Here is a 27570-nt window from a genome sequence, read left to right as displayed (position 1 = left end):
CACATGAATGCACATACACACACTCATACACACACATATAGATGAAGACAATTTTATTTGAATTAGAACTTATATAGTAGATGCATAAATTTCAATTCTTACCTGTCTTGACCTGGCATTTTTAAATCAAACTCCAAAAATGATAGTTCGATGATTTCTCCTAAGTCACCGATGAAGGTATATAAAATGCAATTAATGTTTCTAGGGTATGTCTCCGGGAAGTTGGGTGAAGTGAATTTTCCTCTAGAATTACCATAGCTCTGGTAAACCACACATTCGCATGCTGCAAGAAACATTATAAGTAACAGTTAAAATGTATTCACATTAAGCCATAGTTTGAAGTGTAACATTAAAAATAAATTTACATTAGAATACATAAATTCTTACAGAGGCATATATATATATACATATATATATATATATATATATATATTTATATATATGTATGTATTTATGCAAGTATATATGTGCGTGCATGTATATATATATTATATGCATATATATGTGTGTACACATATGGATATATATGTGTGTGTGTGTGTATATATATATATATATATATATATATATATATATATATATGCATATATATATGTGTGTGTACACATATATGTATATATGTGTGTGTGTGTATATATATATATATATATACACACACACATATGCATATATATATATGTATATATATATGTGTACACACATATTTATATATACACACACACATATATATATATACATATATCTGTATGTGTGTATATATATTGATTGATACATAGAGACAGACAGACAGACAGACAGACAGACAGACACAGACAGACAGACAGACAGACAGACAGATAGATAGATAGATAGATAGATAGATATATGTATTTGTTTCTTTTGTCTTTTAAAAGTGTGAGACAAAGTATAATACACATACTGAGTTCATATAAGTATTAAAATTTGCTACTCAGAGTTTTTAGTTTGCTATGATATATATTCATATACATGAGTATTATGTAAGAGTAAACATATATAAAGGAACACACACACAATGTAAATGTAAATATACTTGTATACATGTGTGTATAAATGAGTGTATGACTATATACACATGTATACACATATGCATACACACAAACATGCACTCACATACAGACACACATAATTGAAACATACATATGCACATATATACATACACACACACACGTACATACATACAAAAACACAAAATAATTTTTAAAAGCTAAAGACATTTCTATAATCATTTTTATTTTTAAATTAATTAATAAATCACTGGTATTCAAGCATGAAGTTTTACAACGACAAGTCTCTATGGAATACTTTTGAATTAGAACACCATTTATAATGGTTAATAATTTTATAAATTGTTCTACTAAATGTATTGTTATGTATAAACTGTAAAAGTTTGCTGGTTAGTAACTCAGAAGAGAATTGTAAATATAATTTATTAGCTACTTTTATATTCTGGAAAGCAACTGGGAAGCTTATATATGCTGAGCTTCAGTGACCATTTCACACTAGCTATTATTTTTGTTCTGTCAATGTGATTCCTTGTATATATTATAGAAATTGCATGTTGTGTATCTATGCCTGCACATTTGAAAGTGCTTCACTTATGAATTTTTCTGTGTATGCACTTGCATGACTATAACTGCCTGTATATTAACACATATGCAAAATATACTTGCATGAGTGTTACACAGACACGTGCATTTATTCCATTTCATATGCTTTGTTTTCTCTAAAATTATTCAATAACCAATAACCTAAACTCAAGTGGTATGAGTAAATATTTCGCTAAATTATTGAAATATACTTATTTAAAATCAAATCATGATTTAATTATTCCAGTTTATTCTTCTCCTGTCATTAGTATTGCAATAGCTTAAAGCAGCCATACTAGAACTATATTTAGGAGAATTTGCATAAATTTTATTTCAATCATCACAATTATAAATCTCCCAAATATATGATCAGCTTCCCATTGAAACAATTGGTTTGAAATGCTTAGCATAAATAGTCACATTATATGTTACTAAATACTAACTCAATAACATAAAACTATTAATTTTTATTCACTTGGGGGAAAAGTCCTGTATTTTACCATAAAAGACCAGTTTTAAATGTTGAAGGTGAAGGGAAATAAAATTGAATGAAAATTTGTGTGATGTAGCTTCTTTAAAACCTAAATTTGATTTTCTGATTATATCTTTTGCTAAATACAACATTTAGAATTAGATGATTTCTAAAACTGAACCAAAATTATAGCCAGTTAGAGTCCTATATGCAAAGAGATTAGTGTGTGGGAGTCTAAGTAACTGGGAAAAACTTTCAAGAAGCAGAGACTGTAAAAGAGAGAAAATGTATTCTTTCATTTTTCTATTGGCTAATCCTTGTACTGCAGCCATCCTGGGGCACTGTCTTCAGGAGTTTAGTCAAACACATTTCAAACTAAGAATTTATTTTAGTTTAGTATATATTTTATTAATTTCTTTGTTGAACTACTAAACTAGGACATGAACTAACACGACATAAATAACGGCACCACTTTTAAGCATTGAACAAGTGAATATGCACACAAACATACACACACACACACACACAATAAGCCTTTTCATAGTTATTCCATCAACCAAATCTTATTTCCAGGATCAGCCTGAGGCAATATAAGAACACATTTTGCCAAAGTGCAGTATCTTGGGAGTGAACATGTAACCACATAATTGGCAAGTGAACTTCATAACCACACAGCCATACCTGCACCTATATGATTATATACTTCAAGAAAGAGATAGTTAGATAATGTATATGTGAGAGAGAAAGAGACAAAGAGAAACAAAGAGAGACTCATAGAAGGAGATGGAGATTTAATGCATATACACACACAAATACTTATATTGTATAACCACAGAAAATTGATGCAAAATTTTAAATGCTTTAGATCAAATTACACATCTGATAACACTGGTAGGGCTTACAAAAATCAATAGAGTTAAGATGCACTTGATCAGAAGAATGGCAGGGACAACTTTAAATGATACACTTTTTGGAGTAGAAGAATTCCACTGTAAGATATTTCTTTGAATAAACAATTTTATGTAACTTCAGGTGAGAGCATCACACACACAGAAGAAAAAATGTGTGGTCGAAAAGTGTGAAAATGCAGAGGAGTACTGAAATGGTGAAATGATATACATGACAAGTTGCACACAAATGGAAAAGTACCATTGCTAAATGAGCAGGATTGAAGAAAGAAAATATGACAACAGACAGAGTAAGAACACTGCACTACAAATGCTACGTTTTAATCTGGCTAAATTAGTGGTGAATTATAGGTTATATTAAATTACTTATTTTCTGTACATGATTGCTTAATGATGAAATGTTAATAATTTATATAATTAATCATATCTATTTCATCAACGTCATCATTTTTTGCTGTTATTAAATAGTATTGTTTTCTTATAATAAGGTGCCAAATATTATGCTTTCATTTAACACATTGTTAATACTATTGCTGAAAAAACTGAGTCAGTTACTAACACTTGTCAACAATCAATTTCCATCAGTGATGATTTGATATGGACCAGAAAGCCTTTTCAATGCTGATTTCCAAAGTGTCATCATTGTATATAGCTTCATGTCTGCACGTGTGTGTGTATGTGTGTGTGTGCGCACACGCACACATGTGCATGTGTGTGTTTATATAGTTTTGAGATAAGACCATTTAATTTTACATAATATTGTATATTCAGAATATTTTCTCAAATCATTATGAATGAGGAAAGCCAGACAGATCTTTCTTGCTATGTTCCATGTACTTTTATAATAAACAGTGACAAACCATTTCACTGGATCTTATGGAAGTGTAGCAGATATGTTTTATTAGTCATATAGGTCACGGAGATAAGTAAAGAGCAATACATTCAATCTGAGTGTTCATTCACACAGACTATATAAATTAAAAGAGATGCTTAAATTAAAAGAGATGATCGATATTTTTGCCTTGACCATAATATGACAAGAGCAGAGCAATCATCATACGACTACATTCTGAAGTAACAATACAACTGGGTTTTTTACAAAGAACAAATGCAAAACTGTCTTTCCAAATCTTTATTCAGTATGCTGACCATTTTAATACGATGAATCAATCAAAGTCCATTCATTTTTCCAAACTGATCGACTACGTTCCTTAAACGATGAAGTGGACAGGGATGACAATTCTACTGAACTTTCAACTGGTCCTGAACACACTTCTAGCTTCAAGACTGAAGAAAAATAATTTACTTTCACCAAAACAAAAACAAAAAAGCAAGTGGGCTCCAGTTGAATGTCAAATTTCAATTTGGCAACATGCTACTTTTCAATAGATGACCAACGGCTTAGGCTCATTCTACCAAACAATGGAACTGTAAAGTTTTGCATTCCCAATATCTGTTCTGCTGGTTTCTTCTCCACCCTGATCATTGCATCACCTAAAATCCAATCTCTTTTCTGTTCCCACTCAATTTACAGGAACTATTTTGAGCCCTTATCTTTGCATATTATAACATTCATTAGTTCTGGACTCAAAAGAGAAAAACAAAAAATCAAAAACAGTTACACTTTGTAAAGTAGATGGCTCTGGGAAAGACATCTGGCAATAGAAACCATGCCAAAGCAGACCCTATTAAGTCCTCCATGTTAAATGATAATGATATATAGATATGTGTGTGTATACATACACATATATACGTAAATGTATATATATATATATATATATATATATATAATATATATATATATATATATATATATATATATATATATATATATATATGTGTGTGTGTGTGTGTGTGTATATATATATATATGTATATATATATATATATATATATATGTGTGTGTGTGTGGTGTGTGTGTGTGTGTGTGTGTGTATATATATATATATATATATATATATGAGAGGATGCTGAAAAGTTCCTGGCTTTGGCCAAAAGAAAATACAGGAGGATCAGTTAATTATGATCCCCTCTCAGATTCACACACTTATTGCAGTCGTTCTTCAGTTTTTCTAAGCCCTGCAAAAGAATTTAGAAGGTTGGGCCATTTGCCCAACCTTCTAAAAGTCCCTTAAATATCTGCATACATATGCATATATGTACATATATATACAGATGCATATAAGGATACATCTCACATACACACACACAAACAAAGTCAAAACACACCAATACCAACATTACTCCTTCTATCTCTAACTTTAAAAGATTATAAAGAACTTTTATGAAGATAAATTTCCTGAAAGTATCAAAGTAGGGGTTTACTCCATTTTAATCAAAGTAATTCATTTAGAAGTACGAAAAGATTCCAGATCATTGCCTAAATTAATTTCAGAGAGCTTGTTAGAGTATATTGGCTGACTGCCATTAAATCCCAATCAAATCTAGAAGTCTGTAGTTGCTTTATTAACAGTAAACACTAGCAAGATACTGATGACTTGCCAAGTCATGTTAGAAAGGACATTACTACACTCATTTGCAAAGGCATCTTGTCGACTAATTCAGGAATGAGAGAAAGAAAACAAAGATGTGATGGACACTGCCAATAAAATGGGTCCTTAAAATGTAATTCTTTCTATAGAAAATGAAAATCTTAATTGATTCTATACTATACTATGCTATAGGCGTAGGAGTGGCTGTGTGGTAAGTAGCTTGCTTATGAACCACATGGTTCCGGGGTTCAGTCCCACTGTGTGGCACCTTGGGCAAGTGTCTTCTACTACAGCCTCAGGCCAACCAAAGCCTTGTGAGTGGATTTGGTAGACTGAAACTGAAAGAAGCCCATCATTTATATGTGTGTCTGTGTTTGTCCCCCACAACATCGCTTGACAACCGATGCTGGTGTGTTTACACTCCTGTAACTTAGCAATTCGGCAAAAGAGACTGATAGAATAAGTACTAGGCTTACAAAGAATAAGTCTTGGGGTGAATTTGCTCGACTAAATGTGGTGCTCCAGCATGGCCATAGTCAAATGACTGAAACAAGTAAAAGAGTATAGTGACTAAACTAACCAAACCTATATAATATAAAAAGACATGCTATAATAATGATAATTTTAGTTGTTCTTTTGTGTTAAGAATTAAACTGAAAATGAATCAAAGATGAGATGAATTGAAATTACATTATAGCATCACTGGCATGGTTTATACCTTGAAATGCATGTAGAAATTGGTAAAACATTATCATATTTTCATATTTTAGTACTACTAGATCAGATTTGATCCATAAAGTATGTTTTTATGACTAAACATAGAGAATGTGCACTAAATGCTCCAAAACAAATCACGATCTCTCCCAATGACACCTGAAACCTCCTGACAACTGGTATGTGGCATTTCCAAGTGATCACACCTGCACAAGCAAGCTGTTTCCTGATCTCTTACTAATATCAATTAATTTCTAACATGCAGGTGTTTCAATGACAGTGAACCAACAGGTTTCACGAATGATGTGTAAGCAATATAATGCTTCTCTATGTCGCAGCAGTAACCATCATGTAAACCTGAATACTTTTTTCTTTTCTGCTTCATAGTCATCACCGCCAAATCCCTATAAATTACTTTTGTTATACAACTTTAACTAAAATCATTAATTTCATTACATGCCAACATCAGCAAATCTTTTATTCCCTAAACTCTGTTAGTACCACAAATTCAGATGACTTTTTTTTTTATTACAATATTTAATTATTTCCTCACTCAGTAAGAACCATATGTGATGGATAGTGACACATGCATTATAAGCTCATTCAAAAAATGTGTAAGCAATGCATCATGTTTAATTTGTTTCTTATACACTTTTCCATAATGCATTTGAATATAATATGAAATGCTGTAAATTGAATACTTGTATTCATATTGAGTGCTACAAGTGAGAATTATATTAATGACTCATTAGATTAATTAAATCATGACCACAGGAACTGTGTTGAAAAGTGATGTTAGCTTTTACACAGTCACAAAATATGAAGGATTGGACGAGGTTAGGATCCTGTACAATGTACTAAAAAATAAAATTCCTGACCTAATGCAAACACAAACACACATTATAATTCGTAACAGAATTTATTGTTGATATCATTTAATGGATAAACATTAAAATGAATACTGTGATGCTAATATTAATGAACTAACAATGCATATGTTTGTACATTTACAAAATGCATTTGAGAGAGAATTAAAAATCTGGCAAATATAATGTAAAATTGAATGAAAAAACCCAGTGATATGTTAGCAAAATTTTTGTGAGAATTATCTAAATATTAAGAGACGCATACATCATATTTCAAAAAATTATGTTTGTAATTTTCACTTAAGTTCTCATGCTAGGCTTTATTCTCATTAAGTTGATTATCTCTAAAGCCAATGCAGAAATTTCTTCTTCCTTTCTCTAGTACAAGCATTACTTTGTTGATATTGTGTTGAACATGTTTGCATTTCTGGCACATGTCCAAAATGTTGCCCCAGGAGAGAGCTACCTGATTGGTTAAATAGAGATTTTTCACATTCTAAGGTTCATTAATCCAGCTATGTATGATAGCAGAGGTCTCTGGGAAATATTGCAGTGATAACAATTGTTTCAGAAATATCTAACCTCTGGTGAATTTCTAAAATCAACATAGTTGAAGCAGAACTTAACAGCAATCAAGTTACAGCTTTTGGTAAACATTTAACTAAAATCAATCAGTACCTCCCATCAGGGAATTAAATCTGCAGACGGAGAGAAGATGAAGAGGGTAAATATAAATATGGTTCTATTTTGAGAAATGAACTTTTGTTATTTATTAATTTAAGAAATCTCAAGAAACTTGTGACACTTTATTTTCAAATTAGCCTCATCAATACTATAATACATGCTTTAGATTTGTTGGTTTGATTCCTGAAAAGAATGGCTTAAACTTTTATTGCTTTTGAGTTGATAAAATATTTATGCATGCATAACTGTCACTCAGAATCAAATATTATTATTGCTCATGTTTCTATCTGTGTGTAGTTTCCTTTCCGATATAGCAAAGTAAGAGATAGAAACCACACCATTCTTGACAGAAGCAGATCTGAATCCAATGACATGATTTCTTTGACTTATATAGATCATTTGTTATACAAATGTAACCAACAGAAACTTGATATGACTAAATCAGTTTTGATATAATTTGATCTTTGTCCTGTAAGCTATCAAACTGGTTGCCATGTAAGTACAAGGTTTCACTTAAGTAGACTGCTTAAGCACAGTGATTTTTACAAGACACATCCCAAATTGTGGTCTCTGCGCCAACAATCTGAACCAGTCTTCCAAAGCTGCATCTCTAGTATCATAAATGTACTTTGAAATCCAATGAACATTTATCATGGAAACTGCTCAATATTACCAGGCTTTTATTAATGTAAGTTGCTGAGGACATTTTCTTTGACAAATATCTTGATAGTGTAATAGGTCATTTAAATGTAATTAATATTCTCAGAGTATTATCGTCTAATTTTCTAATTGTTTTGAATATTTTTCTTGTTGAAATTTGTTTAAAAGAAAGCACTTCAATAACTATCTTTAAATTAATGGGCCCACCCTTCAGTGTTTTGAAATTACTATTCTGAAGTCAATATTTTCCCTTAACCTAAAGTATTTTGGGGGAAAGCATTTAATTCTTGCTTAATATAATACACATTCTCATTATTTTATAAAAGATTTTTTTAAAACTATGCTCTATATTGAAATAGCTATAAAAATATTGTCTGTTGAGTAGGCTTTTAGCTTTTCAGCTTTTTACTGCCACACTAACAATAGAAATAATACTGTAAAGGAGATAGTTATTATCTAAGTCATGACCAGTAAAATCTGGAAATTTATATTCAGGAAGTTGAATTTAAACATTGAACACACACTGAAAGTAACATAGGTACTGGTCTTTAAGAGAAAATATTACAATTGCAACTATATTGAATATCCATACTTCATTATCAGAGCAGACATTAACCAGCTTTCTAAAGCAGTACCTACAAGACTATTTCATTCTCCCAGTATTTTCTCACACAAGTGACCCTGTCCAAAACATTACCACACTCTACTACTTTTGTCATGTTAACACAGCTTTAAAAACTTCTTTCAAATTACTTTACCACATACATTTGTATATAATTTTTACCATAACGATTTGTCACTTGAAACATGCTCATGCAACAGCCAAATATGAACATTATACCAAGAGCTGAAAAAATGTTATGTGCACATTGGTATATATGTTTGGTAATGTTTCAAATGCTTTAAATATAAACTCTCTAAAAGATTTGCATGAGAGTTCTCATTCTGGTTATTACAGACACACCAACTTGGCAAGTGTATCTATTGGTCTTTTAAGTAACTGTTATGTTCAGTAATTTTCACAGACATTCAATCTGGGCCCTTTATTTAGTATTTGAAGGTAGAATATTGTTGTATTAGTTATTCTCAAATTTGCAATTCTCCTTGCTCATTCCATTTGAACTACAGTATTTACAGATTAACTGAGCCAAAGAGAGAACTTAAGACCACCAAGTACACTACAAAACTTAACAATCAACTCAATCAACACTTATATTCACTATGTCATTGTCAACTCAAATTGGAAATTAATGAATTTTTATTTCCCATAGTTTATATAAACATTACCCAATATCTATCTTCTGACTGATTACAATGAAAAGTAGATTTAAACATATTTCATTAGCCTCTCATACAAACGATCAACATTATCAATGATACTATATCAAAGCTGTCTAACATATGATTTCTACTTAATTTCATTTTCTGTCACAGACTTCATGGAGTTAAAAATGGCAAACTAGAGACAATGTTTAAAAACATTCTCTATTTCTAATACCTAATACTTCAGTAGGTAATATAACATCATTTATGTAAAACATACTCATTAATATTATCTCATGATACAAGGAACTATATTTAAAATATTCCAGCCTATATCTAATTAATAAATACTAACTATGGGTAGTTGTTAATAATAAATGTGTAACACTATGATCAATAATGAGATTAATATCTCAATTTAAATTTATTGGTTGGTATTAATTATTTTATATTCCTTTGATTAGAACTAATGTTTTTATTAGATCAATTTTGGAAAGACACAGTGCACATTCTTCCCTTTCATCCTATCAGAGTGAATATATAACACATCAAAGCAAACATTTCTTTCATTCTTAAGGCACTAGTTCTTATTCAGCCCTTCAATAGCATTATTGTATTTTAGTATAGAACATTATCTAAGATATTCAAAATATTGATTGCTTCCCCTCATTCACTTTTGAGGTTGAACTTTACAATAATATCTTCTTAAAGCTTTAGTTTCACCATTGAACTATGCTAGTAATACTATGCAGTTACATTCACTAATGGTTGTTGCTCATTAATTTCAGACTCTTTATTCTGAAGATCTCTTCTGAGAATGCTTTAATGTTACCAGTTATGGCAAGTAAATACTTTCAAACCACTACAAATTTCAACAAGGCAATTTTAAGAATAGAAATAAAGAAACATTTAAAGCACAGATAATCTATTATATTTTAGAATTAAGATAAAACTTTTCTTTTCTTTGGAACCTCTTTTCCACTTAAAAGAAAAGAAAAAAAAGCATATCATATCCTTATATTAAATTTCAAGGCCTCTAAGATAGGAATCTTACTGATTTCAGCACTCCTTGCTTTGGAATAGAACATAATATACATCACATTCAAAGAGTCTCATAAAATGAATATCAGAATTAATTTTGTTTTCTTTTGATCAGATATAAGATCCATTTTGTTGGGAGAGAAATCATAATCATAACCATTCCATATTAATCATGGAAAGATTAATGGAATTCCCTCCTGGCAAGAGTTGAATTCAAAAATGTTATGAAAGAAGCTAACCTTATTTGATATCCTGCCATCTGCACTATGATATAAGAAGCTGAATTTATTACACCAGATGTCAATATGAAAAACATCAATGCCGTACAAGTTGCTACCAATACATTGAGAACACTATTTCTTGAATGATTATAGTATTTTACTTAATCCACATAACATAGTATTCACTGAAGCTTTCAAATCAAGTTCTTACTTGTGTTTTTGGTGGCATTGCTTACTTGAATTAGAGACAGTCAAATGAAACATTTGTTTAAAGGAACATTTCTGTATTTTCAATATCAACCTTTCATTTTCACATTAAGCTCTAGTGAAGAGGCTTTTTTGTTTCTTTTTTTTCTCTCATAACAGCTGTCCCAGTCAAATATTCTCAACACTCATTTCCATAAAACATTGCTGTGTGAACATAAACGACAGGAATAATAATAATAATAATAATAATAATGATAATAATAATAATAATAATAATAATAATAATAATAATAAACTGAATTACAAATAGATTCAGATTTATACTGGTAGAATCTTTTATCTAAATAAAAATATTTTGTTAGATAGATGTGGTTCTAACAAAGTAAATGATAGAGGATTGTGAGGGTAGTGATGATAGCAATAATAAAGACAATGGTGGTATTATGAGAGCATTGTTACTATTATTTGTGGTGATGCGTCCAAGTTAACCATTATTACTGGAATTAATATCATTACTAATCATCCTTATTAAAACAAGATTAATCCATTGTCTTCTTATTTTCGTAACTTGATATAGAAAGAACATTTTATAGAAAAAGAAAGAGCATGTGAGTCTGTCTGAAGAGAGAAACATTTTAACTGAATAATTACGAATGTTTATTTTTATTTGGATCAAAGAATACCAGGCTTAATGCCATATGCTTCCCTAGAGTGTATCAGTTATTCTCAAAGATGTTACTGGATGCACAATTTGCATGAAGGGAAACATGTTTCGAAAGCAAGGTATTGTGTGTGATAAATGAAAGTTACTGAATAAAACCAATGATGAGCAAGCAAGCAATGATTAAAAGGAAAACGTGGAGAGGGAGCTCTTTCACAAATCAATAACTGCTTTGGAATTTCTATTTCAATTAAAATAACTAAAATTGAATAAGAATTTGAAATTCCGAAAGCAATTAAGCGAAATTAATCACGAGAGAAGCATTCTCTTTGAAATTCACACACTCAGTGAGTAAATCTAGATTTTTGTTTAGAAAGATATTATACTGGTTTGGGTTGAAAATATACAAAAAAAAAAGAAAAATATCTATTTTTTTAAGAAAAAAGAATAGATTTAAGTTTTATTTGTAATTCTATTTTTTACCTTTATTTCATTAACTAAGCTTTCATATTTTAAAGACAATTTTTGGTGTTTATTTCAGAACAAAATTGAAGATTAAAATTCCAATAGACTGTCTTGCTAAGTGAAATTCGGTGAAGAGGGAATGCATATGTAGAGATTGATGTTGGAACTTTTCCAGTTATCGAAATAATTCCAGAAATCAAATATAATTGTCTTAATTTCAATATATTTTTTATTGTAAAATATTTCTTTAAATTTTGTTTAAATACTTGAGAAATTCAGAAAATTAAAAAATATCTAACAGGTATTAATCTTTTATTGCTTTATTGACAGCATGAAAAAATGTGCAGGAATGGAGTTGCACTGAGTTAATGCCTTGGGTAGAAGGACTGAATATATTGTTGAATGTAAACCTGAGAGACATAAAAGAGACCAGTGAATTAGGCGCCTGGGTAATGGTGGCCATGTGGGACTGGTCAACTGCAGAGGCCACTCTAGTAATGTAGAAAAGGCAGAGAGCTGAGATACTTAGAGTTTGGAGTATGTCAGTGAGTGACTTCATGCCAATTAACTGAATAACCTTTTAGGATACTTACATGTGTAGCAGTAGCAGCACTGTCCCAAATATGGGACCAATATTGCATAGTGAGTTTCACCTCAGCATAACAGAGGCTCAGAAGTCGTTGAGGAATTACTTTGGGAATTTGAAGAGGAAGGCCAGACTTTGCGATTTTGTTTCCTTTTTATATATTGAAAATTTTGTTAAGTGTGTTCACAAGGTGAGATACTTCATGGTGGCCAAGTCTAGTATGTCTAATGACCTTGAATGTTCTAGGAATATTTTGATCATATTTAGAGAGGATGCAGTGTGATGACTGTTGCTATATATATATATATATAGTGACCATCACCATTCCAATGCCCACTACTATACTGATGATACCTCAGTACAAAACACTTTCTGTTCAATGGATCAGAGCAGATTTAATATAATGAATCTAGGACATACGTGGATGATGCTTGAATGAAACAATTATGGAAGAATGAAGCATGGTATTATCTGCATAGTATTGGATATTAAAGGAGATGACACAGAGGAACACCTGAGTTGTTAGTGCAATCTAAGAAGAAACAACAGGTTCAAGAGACAAGGGAATAATGGAGCCAATGTATGTAAAGTTTTGCCAAGAGATTTTTATCTGATGCATCCAATTTATTAATACATTTATGTATATATCACACACATACATACAGAGTTTCCATTCACCAAATTTCACTTGTGACACTTTACATAAACAAGGCTTTAATAGATTTTTTGAAATATTGTAGGTTCAGACCAAACCCATGTAGTTCTTAGCAAACCTATTAATAACATAACCCTGATTCTACACATTAATGATGGTCTTTAATAAATATTATCTATTTCTTTGGTAAAAGAAATGCTTCTCAAAAAATACCTATTTCAATAAATATTGATATTAGGTAAGAATAAGTTTCACAAACAATATTCTAGTTTATTAATCTACCTTGTTGAAAAATTTTGCTGCATAATTTGTTAATCATTTATGCACCATGTTCAATCGCATCAAGTAATATCACTAAATTTTAGCATTCAACATCTAATGTTAATAACTGATTTTAGGTGAAAACAAAGGGAATGAGTGAATGAACAATAATTAATTGATATCAAAAACCTTAAATTTTGTTTTGTTTTAATCATATGTGCCTAATATTCACAAACAAAATTTGGAGAGAACCCTGGATGAATTTAAAATTGATACAAGATTATCCAACCACAGAACCACACAAAATTCATACACATCCATATATATTTTTATATGCCTTCATAGTACACGTGCGGAAAGATAAAACGTTTTTCAAATTGGTTGAGTAATATGGTTATAAAATAGTTAGAAACATTTCTAACTAATTTAATAGTGAGACACTATCTAATGGCATGTTTAAATAATTTGGCAAATACAGTGTACTATATCACAGTTACAAATCAGGGTATTAGACTTCAAGAAGTGAGCTACTAAAATTGTTTCCCTATAAGTGACACATAATGTTAGGTAATATACTCAATTTACAAAGGTGCCAATCTAGTGATTGCATAGTTGATTCATAATAAGATGTTATCTTCTCTTAAGAAAAGAGCAGCTGAATGAGGTATACTTGATAATCATCTGAAACATGTTGATGGATTCGAATATGTGATAGCGATTGAGAATGAACGAGCAGAGTATTAGCAGTTGAATGTGCAATGTTTACACACAAACAAAAGCTAAATATCAGTTGGTAATGTGGCTGAACCTGAATAGTACTGATCAATGCCTATTGGTGTGAACTTTTAAGTATACATGGACATGATGTGATATTTGAAAAACATCCATGAGTTGATAGATTTCTAAAGGAAGATTTGGGCAAATTGTTAGGTTTCACAGATAAGTTGACCAAGAATAAAGGTGCAGGGAGAAATAAACTGTTCACTGCATCAAAGTAAAACACATACTGAAAAAATTATAGATAGCAAGAGGATATTAATGGCTATTATGAGTGTACTGATGGTAACTATGATGAGGATATATAGCAGTAATATTTGATTAAGCCAAGCTTTTAACATAGCCTTTCAAACAAAATGTGCCACAATTATGAGTAAATTTGCATTAATCTGTCTTAGGAAATATAATCATCAAATGAGCTAATTATAAAACTCATCATCAACTCATTATATTATCAATGTGAAACTTGGTAGTAATAAAGGCAAAATTCTCACATTAAATATATGAATGATTAAATGAACTTTAGATGAACATTAGATACTGCCTTTCTACTAGATGCCAAGTATTGCAAGGATTTTTTTTTATAAAATATGTGTGCATATTTCTTGCCAAAAATATGTAAATAAATAATTCAATATGGAATAGAAATTCAAACTCCATAGTCCAATGTCAATTAATTTGTTTATATAACATCTTATTTTAAGTTTATTTATTTCATGCCACTTTTAAATAACTGTCTTTTGATTTTCTATTTTCTTTTCAGTTCTTTTTATATGGCCATTGTCTTCACCTTAATTGCTGCCTTGCACCCATCCATAGTGACTATGAATGGCTGATCTTAGTTTAAACATGTGCCATTAATTAAGCCATGAAATATTGTCTTCAATTTAGGGAAAAATAAGATAGGAGGGAAAGGAGATAGACGTGTATGGAATTCAAAGAATGGGTGGTTTGATTGGAAAACTAACATAAATGTGCAAGTCAAACATTGGTTACCATAAAGAAATTAATGAACAAGTATAAACTTGACCCATGTTTGACACCCATATAATTTAATCACTTCTGTGTTTAGCAGTATGAATAAGCACGATTAAATGTGATCAATTAAAAAAAAAAGAACAGTTTACAAAAACCATCAAATTCAAAACAGATTTGTTGACATGGCTGCTTCATTCGACTAACTTTGTGAAGAACTATATGATTTTTATGAAATCCTTCAAAAAAATTCTTTTCTTTGTTTCCAAACTTTAATTCATAAGAATTACTTTACAAAGGACCACTTGCTCAAGAAAAATTTTTTTGTCATCCAAAATAAATGCCAACAAAGCTAAATTCCATCTAACCATTTTACTGGTTTTCAAAATATTACCTTAGTAACAAATAAGTATTGAAAAATCCTGCATTATGCAATTTAGAAAACGTTAATTTTTATAAAAGTAATTTCATAAACTGATTAAGAATATCAAAAGAAATCACTCCAACTCTAAGTAATTTATTAGAAGCCTTTCAGGTTGTGATGGGCCAATAGCATCATTCAGGCCTTAACAATGAGTAGGTAACTGGTTAAATTATTAGTTATTTAATTCTTCTTGAATGATGAAGTGAAATAGTGTTGACTAAATTGCTGTATTTCTCTCTAAACCAGAAATAGATCAAGAGTTTAGGTTAACCAAGCATTTATCTAAGATTCTCTTCTGCCTCATTAGCTACACATGTAAGTATAAAAGAATTTTCATGCATGTGTTACTGGATACTACTATTTCCCAATTTAATGTTTGAATGGATTTTATTACACCAAAATGTGTTTGTATGGGCAATTATAACAAATATTTTACAAAACAAACTAATACGTATAACATTGCTTTATATTTTACACGCACATGCAGGCACTAAGGTGTATGTAAATTACTTTATCAAACATGTCTTCAGCTTCTATCCATAAAAGTAGTTACAATGATCACTTGAAAAAATAGTTGTACTTATACCTCCAATATGACATGAAGGCTATCGTTTTATGAATCTATCTTTTCAAATTAGCATTATATATTGCTGTATCAGAAGTCTTATTCATTTCAATAAATTAAATGCCAACTCATAAACATGGGAAAAATCGATAAACTTCAAACTTGATGAAATGCTTTTATCAATATTTGAGTTATAAATCTGAGAATATTTCACTAGAAGGGCAAGATATATCAAGAAATAGAGAAATATTGAGAGTATAAACACAATATAAAAAATATAGAATCCAGACCTCTTTTCAAAGTCATATGAAATTATGAAATCCTGTACATATAAGATTTATAGTATCAACTAACATTCAAATTACTTTCAAGCTGAATAAAATATTTAAAAAAATAAAATATAGTTTATTTCTTTTTAAAGCAAAGTGATGATTTAACGGATATTTAAATATTCTTTGCATTATTATTATATTTGTGACAAAATGAGAATTTTTATTCCACGGGACAGTGTAAATCTTTTGAGTCACACATATATCAATAATATTTTATTTCCATAAAAAGGTATAAAACATTATTCCCTTATATGGAGGATATTATTAAACAGAAAATCTCTTAAACACTTTAAAGTGAAAAAAAAGTGTAGGATGAAAAGGAAGAAAACATTGCAGCTATCTAAAAAAAAAATTTTAATTTTATCCTTACATGATACAATAAAATTATGAAGTTACTTTATAATGCACCAATATATTATTTAAGTATTTAGTTAATCTTATAAACCATATGTGTATAGCATATAAATGCCTTTCCTTAGCAGTCTTTACAGAATGGCAATGGCAATACATAGTTATACTCATCTCAGGCTAGCACAAAAACTTGGACAATGACATTTGATATATGACTATAGGAATGAATAAATGTTTATAAAGGAATTTGAGTAAATACTGTCAGTGTGTTAATACATAATGTGAATATATTGACATTCACTTTAATGTATGTAAATATCAATTAGCTATGTTAGTAGGTTTCTTGGTAGATACACTGCTATGTTGAAATGTACAGATTTATATTTCCATGGAAAGTAGGTATGTAATATACATAAATGTGAGATTATTGTACAGAGCAACCATTTTTGTTTTAAACAAATGACATCTGAGAACAAGTTCATTATATACTAAATGTAATATGAAGGTGCATGGCTCAATGGTTAGAACGTCAGGTTCACAATCACGAGGTAGTGAGTTCAATTCTTGAATCAGGTTGTGTGTTGTGTTCTTGAGCATAACATTTTATTTCATGTTGCTCCTGTTCACTCAGCTGAAGAAATAAGTTACAATGTCACTGGTGCCAAGCTGTATCCGCCATTGCCTTTCCCTTAGATAATATCGGTAGAGGCTGGTATTCATTGGCAATTGCTGGTCTTTTATAAAACAACCTTGCCTGGACTTGGAGGGCAACTTTTTAGGTGCAATTCATGACCAAAGAGGTTCTTTACTCTTTAATATGGAGAATCACAATGGCATAACCTGAAGTAGCATTTAAAGTTAGGTAGTTGAAATTTTGAGTTGCTAAAAGATTTTTATACATACACATATAAATAAATGCATGCTCTTGCACATATGTAAAAGGAGACGAGAGATTGTTATGCTGGTCTTCCATGAAACAACCTTGCCCAGACTTGCGCCTCAAGGGAAACTTTCTAAGTGCAATCCCACAGTCATTCATGACTGAAAGGGGTCTTTACCCCTTAATATGGAGAATTACAATGGCATAACCTGAAGTAGCATTTAAAGTTAGGTTAATTGAAATTTAGAGTTGCTGAAAGTTTGTAACTAAATGGCAGTAAGGCGTTCACAGGATTGTGTGTTTTTTAAAGACTTAAATATCCCCTTTTATGTTTACGACTGATCATTATATGCTAACTTCACCAGTTACTCTTTTACTTGTTTCAGTCATTTGACTGTGGCCATGCTGGAGCACTGCCTTTCGTCAAGCAGATCAACCCCAGGACTTATTCTTTGTAAGCCTAGTACTTATTTTATTGGTCTCTTTTGCCAAACCGCTAAGTTATGGGGATGGAAACACACCAGCATCAATTGTCAAGCGATGTTGGGAGACAAACAGACACACAAACATACACACACATATATATATACATGTATACAACGGGCTTCTTTCAGTTTCCGTCTACCAAATCCACTCACAAGGCTTCGGTTGGCCCAAGGTGCCACACAGTGGGACTGGACCCGGAACTATGTGGTTGATAAACAAGCTACTTACCACACAGCCACTCCTGTGCCTATTAAAGTTATTAAAGATATTTTCAAAATGTGCTTTGCATACACAGATTTTCAATTAATTTTTACATTAATCAAATTTGATCTTGCAAATTTGTGGCATTAACAAATAAATGAATGGTTAGGTACATTTTTTTTATTTCACTATGTTATTTGCCTCAATGAAGTGGTTATGATTATGAATTTAGATATTCATATTTGTCTTGGCATAGATATTCTGACAATAGGCTGTGTTTTCAAGAACTAGCAGCATACGACTTGTAATTATTCTCCAGCTAATCGGGTTGTAGGAAATAAGTAACATTGTTTGCTTAAGGTCAAAAATATAATGTCTGAGATGGCTTTTTAATGCAAAATGTATGAAGAATAGCTACAGGCATATTAACAACTCTGCAAGACTATATTTATTACAATAGTAGCCTACAATAACCAACTACTAAATCATTAACTCTTTCATTTTATAATCTTCTGTTCTACCTGATAAGATTATTGAAATTCTCATAATGTTACAGGAGCAGAAATGAGAAAATATTTTTTCGCTCATGCATATTAAATAGCGATATATTTATAGAATTATATAAGCATAAATAACAAAAACCAACAATTATTTATTGAACATACAGATTTTTAAAATTAGCTATTGGGTTATATAGCTGGTGAGGAGAACAGCATCTAGAAACTTGTATTTAATGAAGTACTATTTTCAGTGGTATTTACTTGTAGCAGTAAAAACATTTAGTCTGGACATGTGATAAATACCAGTGTGTGTGTGTGTGTGTGCGTGTGTGTTTCTCACTCTTTCTCACTTATTTGTTTACTATACTTTCTTCACACACAGACACCAATTCATATACATACATTTAAGAAATATTTTTAGTTTCTTCTTTTTTTTGTAAGTCCCAAAAATATTGAGAATTTATGTAACTTTTAAAATTTTCTGTTGCTTGATATCTAAACAAAATATTGATTTAGATTTTAATTGCTTCTAGAATTAATATTTATTTCATTCTAAAGTAGAAGAGAGACATAAACAGAAAAACTACATATTTCTTGTTAGTAAAATTGCTTTTGGTATACACTAGTAGCAAGTGATTGTAAATGTAGAAACCAAACCAATTTCCATCTGTAAATATTTAATAATAATGATAATAATTTTTCACTAATGATTTACCACCTGTTTTTGCATCCTCTAAGTCTTACATTACCTGCTTCATTGAATCCTTCTTTCCCAGACTTTGACCCTGTGGAATTCCATCCCTACATATGTTTTTACCTGTAGCCAATAAAGCATCATTTGTACTTCATTTATGGTATTGAATTTATTGCAAGAAAAATGACATCATCTATAAACTCAATTTTTTTATTTAACATGCCCATTTTTACTCTTCTTATAGACTGGGTCTACTTCACTTCAAAAGTTCCTGTATTAAACCAGTACTAACAAACACCAGCAATGGCATGTGTGTTTGTTATTTCTGCATTCATTTATGAGTATTTGTTCTTTAGTAACATTTCAGAGAAACTGAGGGATAGATTTCACATCTAACAGTTTCATATCTCCCTTGTAGAAAATATTTATCACTCAACTATTTCCCTAACATCTTTAATCTGTCCATAAAACTAAATGCATTTCTACAAGTATTTTAGGTTTTTTAAATCATATAAAATAGGAAGCAACTTATGAAAGTATTTAAGTGGAAGAAGGAATATATTTTTCATATTGTTTTTACTGTCAACTCTCACTAGTTCAAAATATGTTAACTGATTTCCAAAGTGAACACATGTACATATTTTAGTGTTACATATTTTTGTGCAAATGTATATGTATTCATGTATATTAATCATTGTGACAACAGTAAGCAATTTGTAAGAGAGAGAGAAAGAGAGTGTGTGTGCATATGTGCGCGCATGTGTGTGTACATACATAAACATGCAAATAAATAATACCTATACACACGTGATTAAACATGCATAAAACCAACATTATTTATAACTCTGAAATGTGTCACTTCAAGAACTGAAGGAGAAGAGGGAAAACTGAATTCATCATTTCAAAAACCTAACACAAACAAATAATCCGCATCAAATAAGTCATTCCTTATTTAGAGAGAATATTTTCCTATCTACTTTAGAGTAATTACTTTGAAACAGAATGGTAATCAGATAAATGGCATGGTCGAAAATGCTAATCTCAATAAACACTAAGATATTACTGATTCTAAATAAATAAGATAAATTTTTTTATACGTGTCTGCATGGCAAAAGTCCCTTATTACATGTGTGTGTGTGTGTGTGTATGTGCATATGTGCAAGAGCATGCATATATATATGGAAGTGTGTGTTTGTTATTTGCTCATGTATTTATTCTTAGAAATATTTTAAAGAAATTTAAAGACAGATGGTAACAAAATGGTGATGTTCACATACATAGTACAAACACACAAATCCAATTTTAACCAATTTCTTAAAACACATATCTAATACAACATTAAGATACCCATAATTCTTTATCTGATTAATATTAGTAATTCTGCTACACATACAAAAATATACATCTAAATCAATCTAAGAGGTTACACTTGTGCACTTGAGCTAAATGTTGATCTTTTCAATGGAGTAAAGTAATAGCATTCATATCTGAAATATTTATTCCAGACTACCTTGCAAACAGAATAGGTGCTAGTCTCCTTGCCAGAGACAACATTATTATATTGTTGCTAAGCAGTTTCAAGTACTTGCATTCATATATATGAATTCATCTAAAATGTATGTGCTTCGTAAGTGGGGTTAAATGTAGAAATAGCAAAATGTTTGTTGAAACAATATCTGAAATTTTGTCATCCATTCAGAGTGAGAATACACAGAATTTTTTGTTACAGAATACAAAACCTAATTTATTTCTCAGTCAATGACTAAGATAATTATGGGTATTAATGAGAATTATAGCCAATTATAACAACTGTAAATTCTGCAATTATTTCTGAGATTTTCTCATCTGCACTTTCAAAAGAAAATGTGAGCTTTAATGTATCACTCTCCATTAGGCTATTATAAATTTTACAATATGATTATTTTTGTTACATTTTGGTCTCCCCTATCCTGATCTTGCACTCACGTGAATCTGTCAATGATGCAATTAGATGCATTATGTGGTGACAAGTGCAGAAGTTGTTTACGAGGACCTTCCCCACGAATCTAGCTGTTCAAAGACCAGACTTGTGATCTCAGAAGAAAATACATACGGGCAAACTAACCGAGTGGAAATGATGACAGATGCTGCAGAGCTTACATAACAAACTCCTCTAGATACATAAAATACAGTAAGTTTTATGTAGTTAGTACTATTGTCCAATTACTCACACACACATACATACATTCCCTAGAAAACATATGAATATAGCACATTCTCTTGAAAGACATTTCAATAGCTACAAGAATACAGAAGATACAGTTTCTATGAAAGTCTTACATAATAATGTTTCAAACTTATATATCAAATTTGCTAGATATCTGCAATCAATTACCATAAGCATGTCACCTGTCCTCCGTTTATTGCATCATTAGGCTCTGCTATACTGGGATTCTCAAGACATGACAATGGTATTGGAGGTGTTACAGAGTTACAGTTTACTTTTAATTTCAGTATGTCCAGTTCAAACTAAGTAGTTTTTGAAACCATAATTTGGAAAATGGATTTTTTCTAATTTTACATTGTTATGTAACTTTCATAATATTTACATATTTATACAGAAATAACATTACTCCAAGTAAACCACAACATATATGAATAATTGCATAGCTCTCTCTCTCTCTATATATATATATATATATATATATATGTATTGATTTTGTATTTGGCTTACAAGATTTTTTATGTGAATTTGTATGTTGAATCATATTTTATTGTGTCTGGGGAGAGTCATTCAGTTTTTATGCCTTATTAATTAACACACTCAGCAGTTCAATTTCCACTCATTTACTTATTTATTTTTCCTAAAATTTTTTCATTGCTTTGTCTGTTATCAGAGGTGTGTTCTTATTGTCTATTTGGTTGTGCACATCTGTGTGCGTCAGAGTGCATGTGTATACACATATGTATATGTATGCTATAGTTATTAGCCAAAACTGTGAAACTATGACAAATTGGCTACACCCTGGCAAACTTTATAAACAGATAATTTTACCCACCAGTTTTTCGTGACAATTTTTCTTTGTGACAAAGTTGTTCAATTGGATTCTGGAAGCTATGATTGCCTGTTTAGTTTATGCACTTTGTACTTTGTTAGGGATTTATGGGTTTATTTTATGCACCAGGAATTTGCCAAAACTTTTGTCAAATTTTAAAATAATTTCTGTGTTACACTGAATTGATAGAAGACGGATTTTATGATATTCCAAGGTTTGAAATCCAAGTCGAACACCGAATTTGTGAAGACAGATTGTATGAAGTCAAGGTTCGAAATCTACTGTCGAAATGCAAGGTTTGAAAACCGAATTTGTACTAAAATGGAAATCTGGATTTTATGAAATCCAAAATTTTTGGAATGCCTATTTTTTGAAAAAACAACCAAGTTTGTGTGAGGCCAATTTTGGTGAAACCAAAAACCAGGATACAAAGTCCAAATTTCTGAACTGTGTATATATGTTACCCTTATAACTTTTGACTGCCCATCTGGTGTAGTATTTGCTGTTTGTTTGTGAATATATTTGTATGTAAGCTGTTTTTATGCTGACTATTAATATTATTTTACAAAAATTCATGGTGTGGTGTTGTTTTGAATTCACCCTATCCTCATTGGTTCCATTAATCACCCTATCCTTGTTGATTATGACCATATCCAAATTCAGGTTATGGCCACCAGGTCGTAACAGAGTTTATGTGTGTGTGCTTGTCTGTTTGTATTATATATATATATATATATGTATGTATGTATTTCTTTATACTAATAACAACTGTGTATCTGTATCAAAAAACACAATACATACTTAAAAGTTATTTACATGTATGACAAAATCTGTAATGAGGGATGCCACATGGTGATGATGACACATGGTGCAATCAAAGTAAAGCAGTCAGTAAAATGGTGTTTGTGGGGTGGCATTGGACTAATTTGTATTATAAAGTATGTATGTATGTACACACATATGCACACATATACATACATATAAACACACAAGTATATTTATACACTCACACATACATCACATCTGTATGTATGCATGTATCTATCTATCTCTCTCTATATATATATACACACACACACATGCACACATATACATATAAACACACAAGTATATTTATACACTCACACATACATCACATGTGTATGTATGTATGTATGTATGTATGTACACACATATGCACACATATACATATATACACACAAGTATATTTATACACTCACACATACATCACATATGTATGTATGTATGTATGTATGTATCTATATATATATATATATATATATATATATATATACACACATATGCACACATATACATACATATAAACACACAAGTATATTTATACACTCACACATACATCACATGTGTATGCATGTATGTATGTATGTAAACACACATCCGCCATTAGCTCTATTAAATCATTTAGAATTATCGAAAGTTCTTAACACTGTTACAAATACACACACATACACACGCATGCATGCACACACACACACACACATACACACACACACACACATACACACTCACTCACACTCACTTAGTTTGTAACTCACTATGACCCTGAAAAATCATTATAGCAGCCCTCTTCCATACCCTTTATGTATCACTTGCCCTTTCTCCTATTCACTGTACCATGTAATGTTGAAAGATATCATGTTTCCCTATTCAATTGCCCTGTCATCCTTTATCACTCTACTTATCTTCCATCAAAACAATGCTATAATGAGGGATGGTACTGGATTTGTCCTTATTTAGCATCTACCTTCTATTATTATTCTCCCCCCCTCCCTATCATCACTCTCTTCTCTGTGATTCTTCATTGGCATCAATCACTCACTTTCTTAAGACCAACCATCTCTATTGTTCTCCTATCATGCTTGCTCATACTATTTTATTTTTATTCAGTTTCCTTAACAACAGCCAACAAGTAGTTATCAACGTCTATTTTACTCTTTCTCTCTCGCTCTCTTTCTCCCTCTCACTCTCTTTTCTTCCCCCACCACCACCACCTCTCATGACTCTCATAGTCTCTCTTCTTGTCCATCACTCTGTTGTTCATCCCTTTCCCCTCTTCCTCATCCTCTTAGTCATGCTCCACTTGAAAGACTGAGAACAACATAGGGTAGAGAGGACTCTGAAGGACATGACAGCATCTCAGTGCATCTGCAGTATGTTGTATATTATGGCTGGTGTTAAGAAAGCCATCCTTCTATAGAAGCCATGCCATATATTGAACTTACAAGCACAACAGGATTCTTCAAGCTGTCTATGATAACAATAACTCTAAATAATAACTGATTCAAACAATGAAGATTCAACTAACCTATTGTAAAATAATAATGATGACATTTAGAGAGAAATTTAGAGACACATATACAAAGATATACAAAGTTTCATTTAAGCATATAAACATTCGTCATCGTTTAACATCCATTTTCCATGCTGGCATGGACTGGATGGTTTGACTGAGGTCTGGAGAGCCAGTGACTGCACCAGGCTCCAATCTGATCTGGCAATGTTTCTACAGCTGGATGCCCTTCTGCCAACCACTCCGAGAGTGTAGTGGGTGCTTTTTACATGCCACCAGCACAGGCGCCAGTCAAGCAGGCCTGGCATCGATCATGCTCAGATAATGCTTTTTACATGCTACCAGCAGGGGAGCCAGTAAGGGGTACTGGCATCAGCGACATTTTGATGGTGCATTTTAAGTGCCACCAGCATGGGATTCAGTCAGGGAGTACTGGCATCAGCCACATTCAGGAAGGTACATTTTACATGCCACCGGCATGGGAGTCAGTGGGGGACACTCGGATTGACCACATTCAGATGATACATTAGTAGAAGACACTTGCCCAGATTCAGTGGGACTGAACCTGGAACCATGTGGTTGGGAAGCAAGCTTTCTACCACACAAACACACTTGTGCCTATACAACAGGCTTCTTTCAGTTTCCATCTATCAAATCACCAAATCCACTCACAAGGCTTTGGTCAGCCTGAGGCTACAACAGAAGACACAGGCCCGAGGTGCCATGCAGAGGGACTGAACTCGGAACCATGTGGTTGGGAAGCAAACTTTTTACCACACAGCCACATGCAACAATTAGCAAACAGTTATCTAATATCAATATACTGTTTTCAAAAACTGTGACAAAAATGTAAATATATAGAACTGTGTGTAACAATGTCACTATTTACATTTGTCAAAATTATAGAGAAGAGTAAAAGAGATATAGAGTTATGAAGAGTGATAGGGAGGGATTGAATAAGGAAAGAAGAGATGCCATTCCATATAACTTGTGATTTGGTACATTGAGTAGCAGAAAGGGCGAGTGATAAATAAAGGGTATTGAGGAGGGCTGCTCTGATGATTTAACAGAGTCATAATGAGTGACAAACCAATTGTGTATCTGTGTGTGTATGCATGAGTATGGGATTGTGTGCGAAACATAGAGAGAGAGAGTGGCAGAGAGAGATATATCCTTATTTCCATCATTATCACCAACTAAACAACTGTTTTACCATTGCTCCACAAATAGTCATGCCCTTTTCAGTACCATGTGCCACCTCCCGATCTACTTTTTTGTCATCACTTACATTATGTAACTATATGAAATGACATACTTGTAATATCAAGGAAAAAACACTTTCTATTGTAGTCAGTAACAGTTCAAATTACAAACTTATAAGAATTTCAAGTATGTTTACAGAACCAGACTAATTTCTAAATAAATATAAATCATTATACTTCTGAATTCTGCATCTCATTCAAGTATGCACAAGCAGTAAACAAGGTTGAAACAAGAGAAGTTTTAAATATTTTAAAGTAAGGAATAACATGGATTTTGTTAAAACAATTCATATTTAAATTGTAGCACTATAAAATAATTCTTAAAAGTAGACAGGCTGCAAAATTCAGAAACAGAAAAAATATTTTCAGAGATGTTACTACTTTCTCAAGAGATGACTAGCTTAAGGCTATTATTGAATAAGAATATTTAAAAAATAAAATAAACATATGAAGTAAATGAATAAAAAGAAATAATAATAAAATTAAAACATTAAAAATGAGTGAAACTAGTTCTGTTAAAAGAGACAATTTTGCTGATAGCTTATGCTGGAGGGATAAAACAACAGGGATAGCTTTCCATGAAATCTAACTCTCTCTCTTAACCTACTTAAACTAAGTAGACTCCCATGAATTTGTTTTTCATTCAAATTGAAAGTAAAATAAAAATAGTAAGTCACAGAGATAATGTAATAAAGTTGTGTGTATAATATTTTTTCCTCTCATATGTTCTTTTAAAGTTTTACAAAAGAAAAACTGAAAATATTCCAAACTATATTTTATGATATTATTTGGAAAAATTTAACTTGTTTCTGTCCAACTTAGTCAAATATGTTTAGTTCTTTATATTTATGGTTTAGAGGCACTACATATATATATATAGTTATAGTATATTCTGTTAAGAATGTAGTAGATTCCACCTTCAGATGTCACCCTGTGCTATCCAGTAGTAGTATTATATTATTATACACACTTCCAGGTTTGCATTTGGTCTTCTGTTGTGTGTGAATAGATAAT

The 27570-nt window shown here is 31.2% G+C and overlaps 1 protein-coding gene across 12 annotated transcripts in view; it reads right to left on the bottom strand.

The window, feature by feature from the left end:
- The window catches only part of LOC115210389 (bone morphogenetic protein 1), a 2987986-nt gene that overhangs the window by 738947 nt on the left and 2221469 nt on the right, over window positions 1–27570 (bottom strand). For all 12 annotated transcript variants that reach the window (XM_029778966.2, XM_029778967.2, XM_029778971.2 and 9 more), the window contains one exon: window positions 103–283. In XM_029778966.2, coding sequence (XP_029634826.1) covers window positions 103–283 — 181 coding nt within the window. The remainder of the gene's footprint in view (window positions 1–102; window positions 284–27570) is intronic.

Source organism: Octopus sinensis, linkage group LG4, assembly GCF_006345805.1.
Source record: "Octopus sinensis linkage group LG4, ASM634580v1, whole genome shotgun sequence".
Taxonomy (NCBI): domain Eukaryota; kingdom Metazoa; phylum Mollusca; class Cephalopoda; order Octopoda; family Octopodidae; genus Octopus; species Octopus sinensis.
Note: the sequence above shows the minus strand (reverse complement) of the source record. Positions and strands in the feature narration are given on the sequence as shown.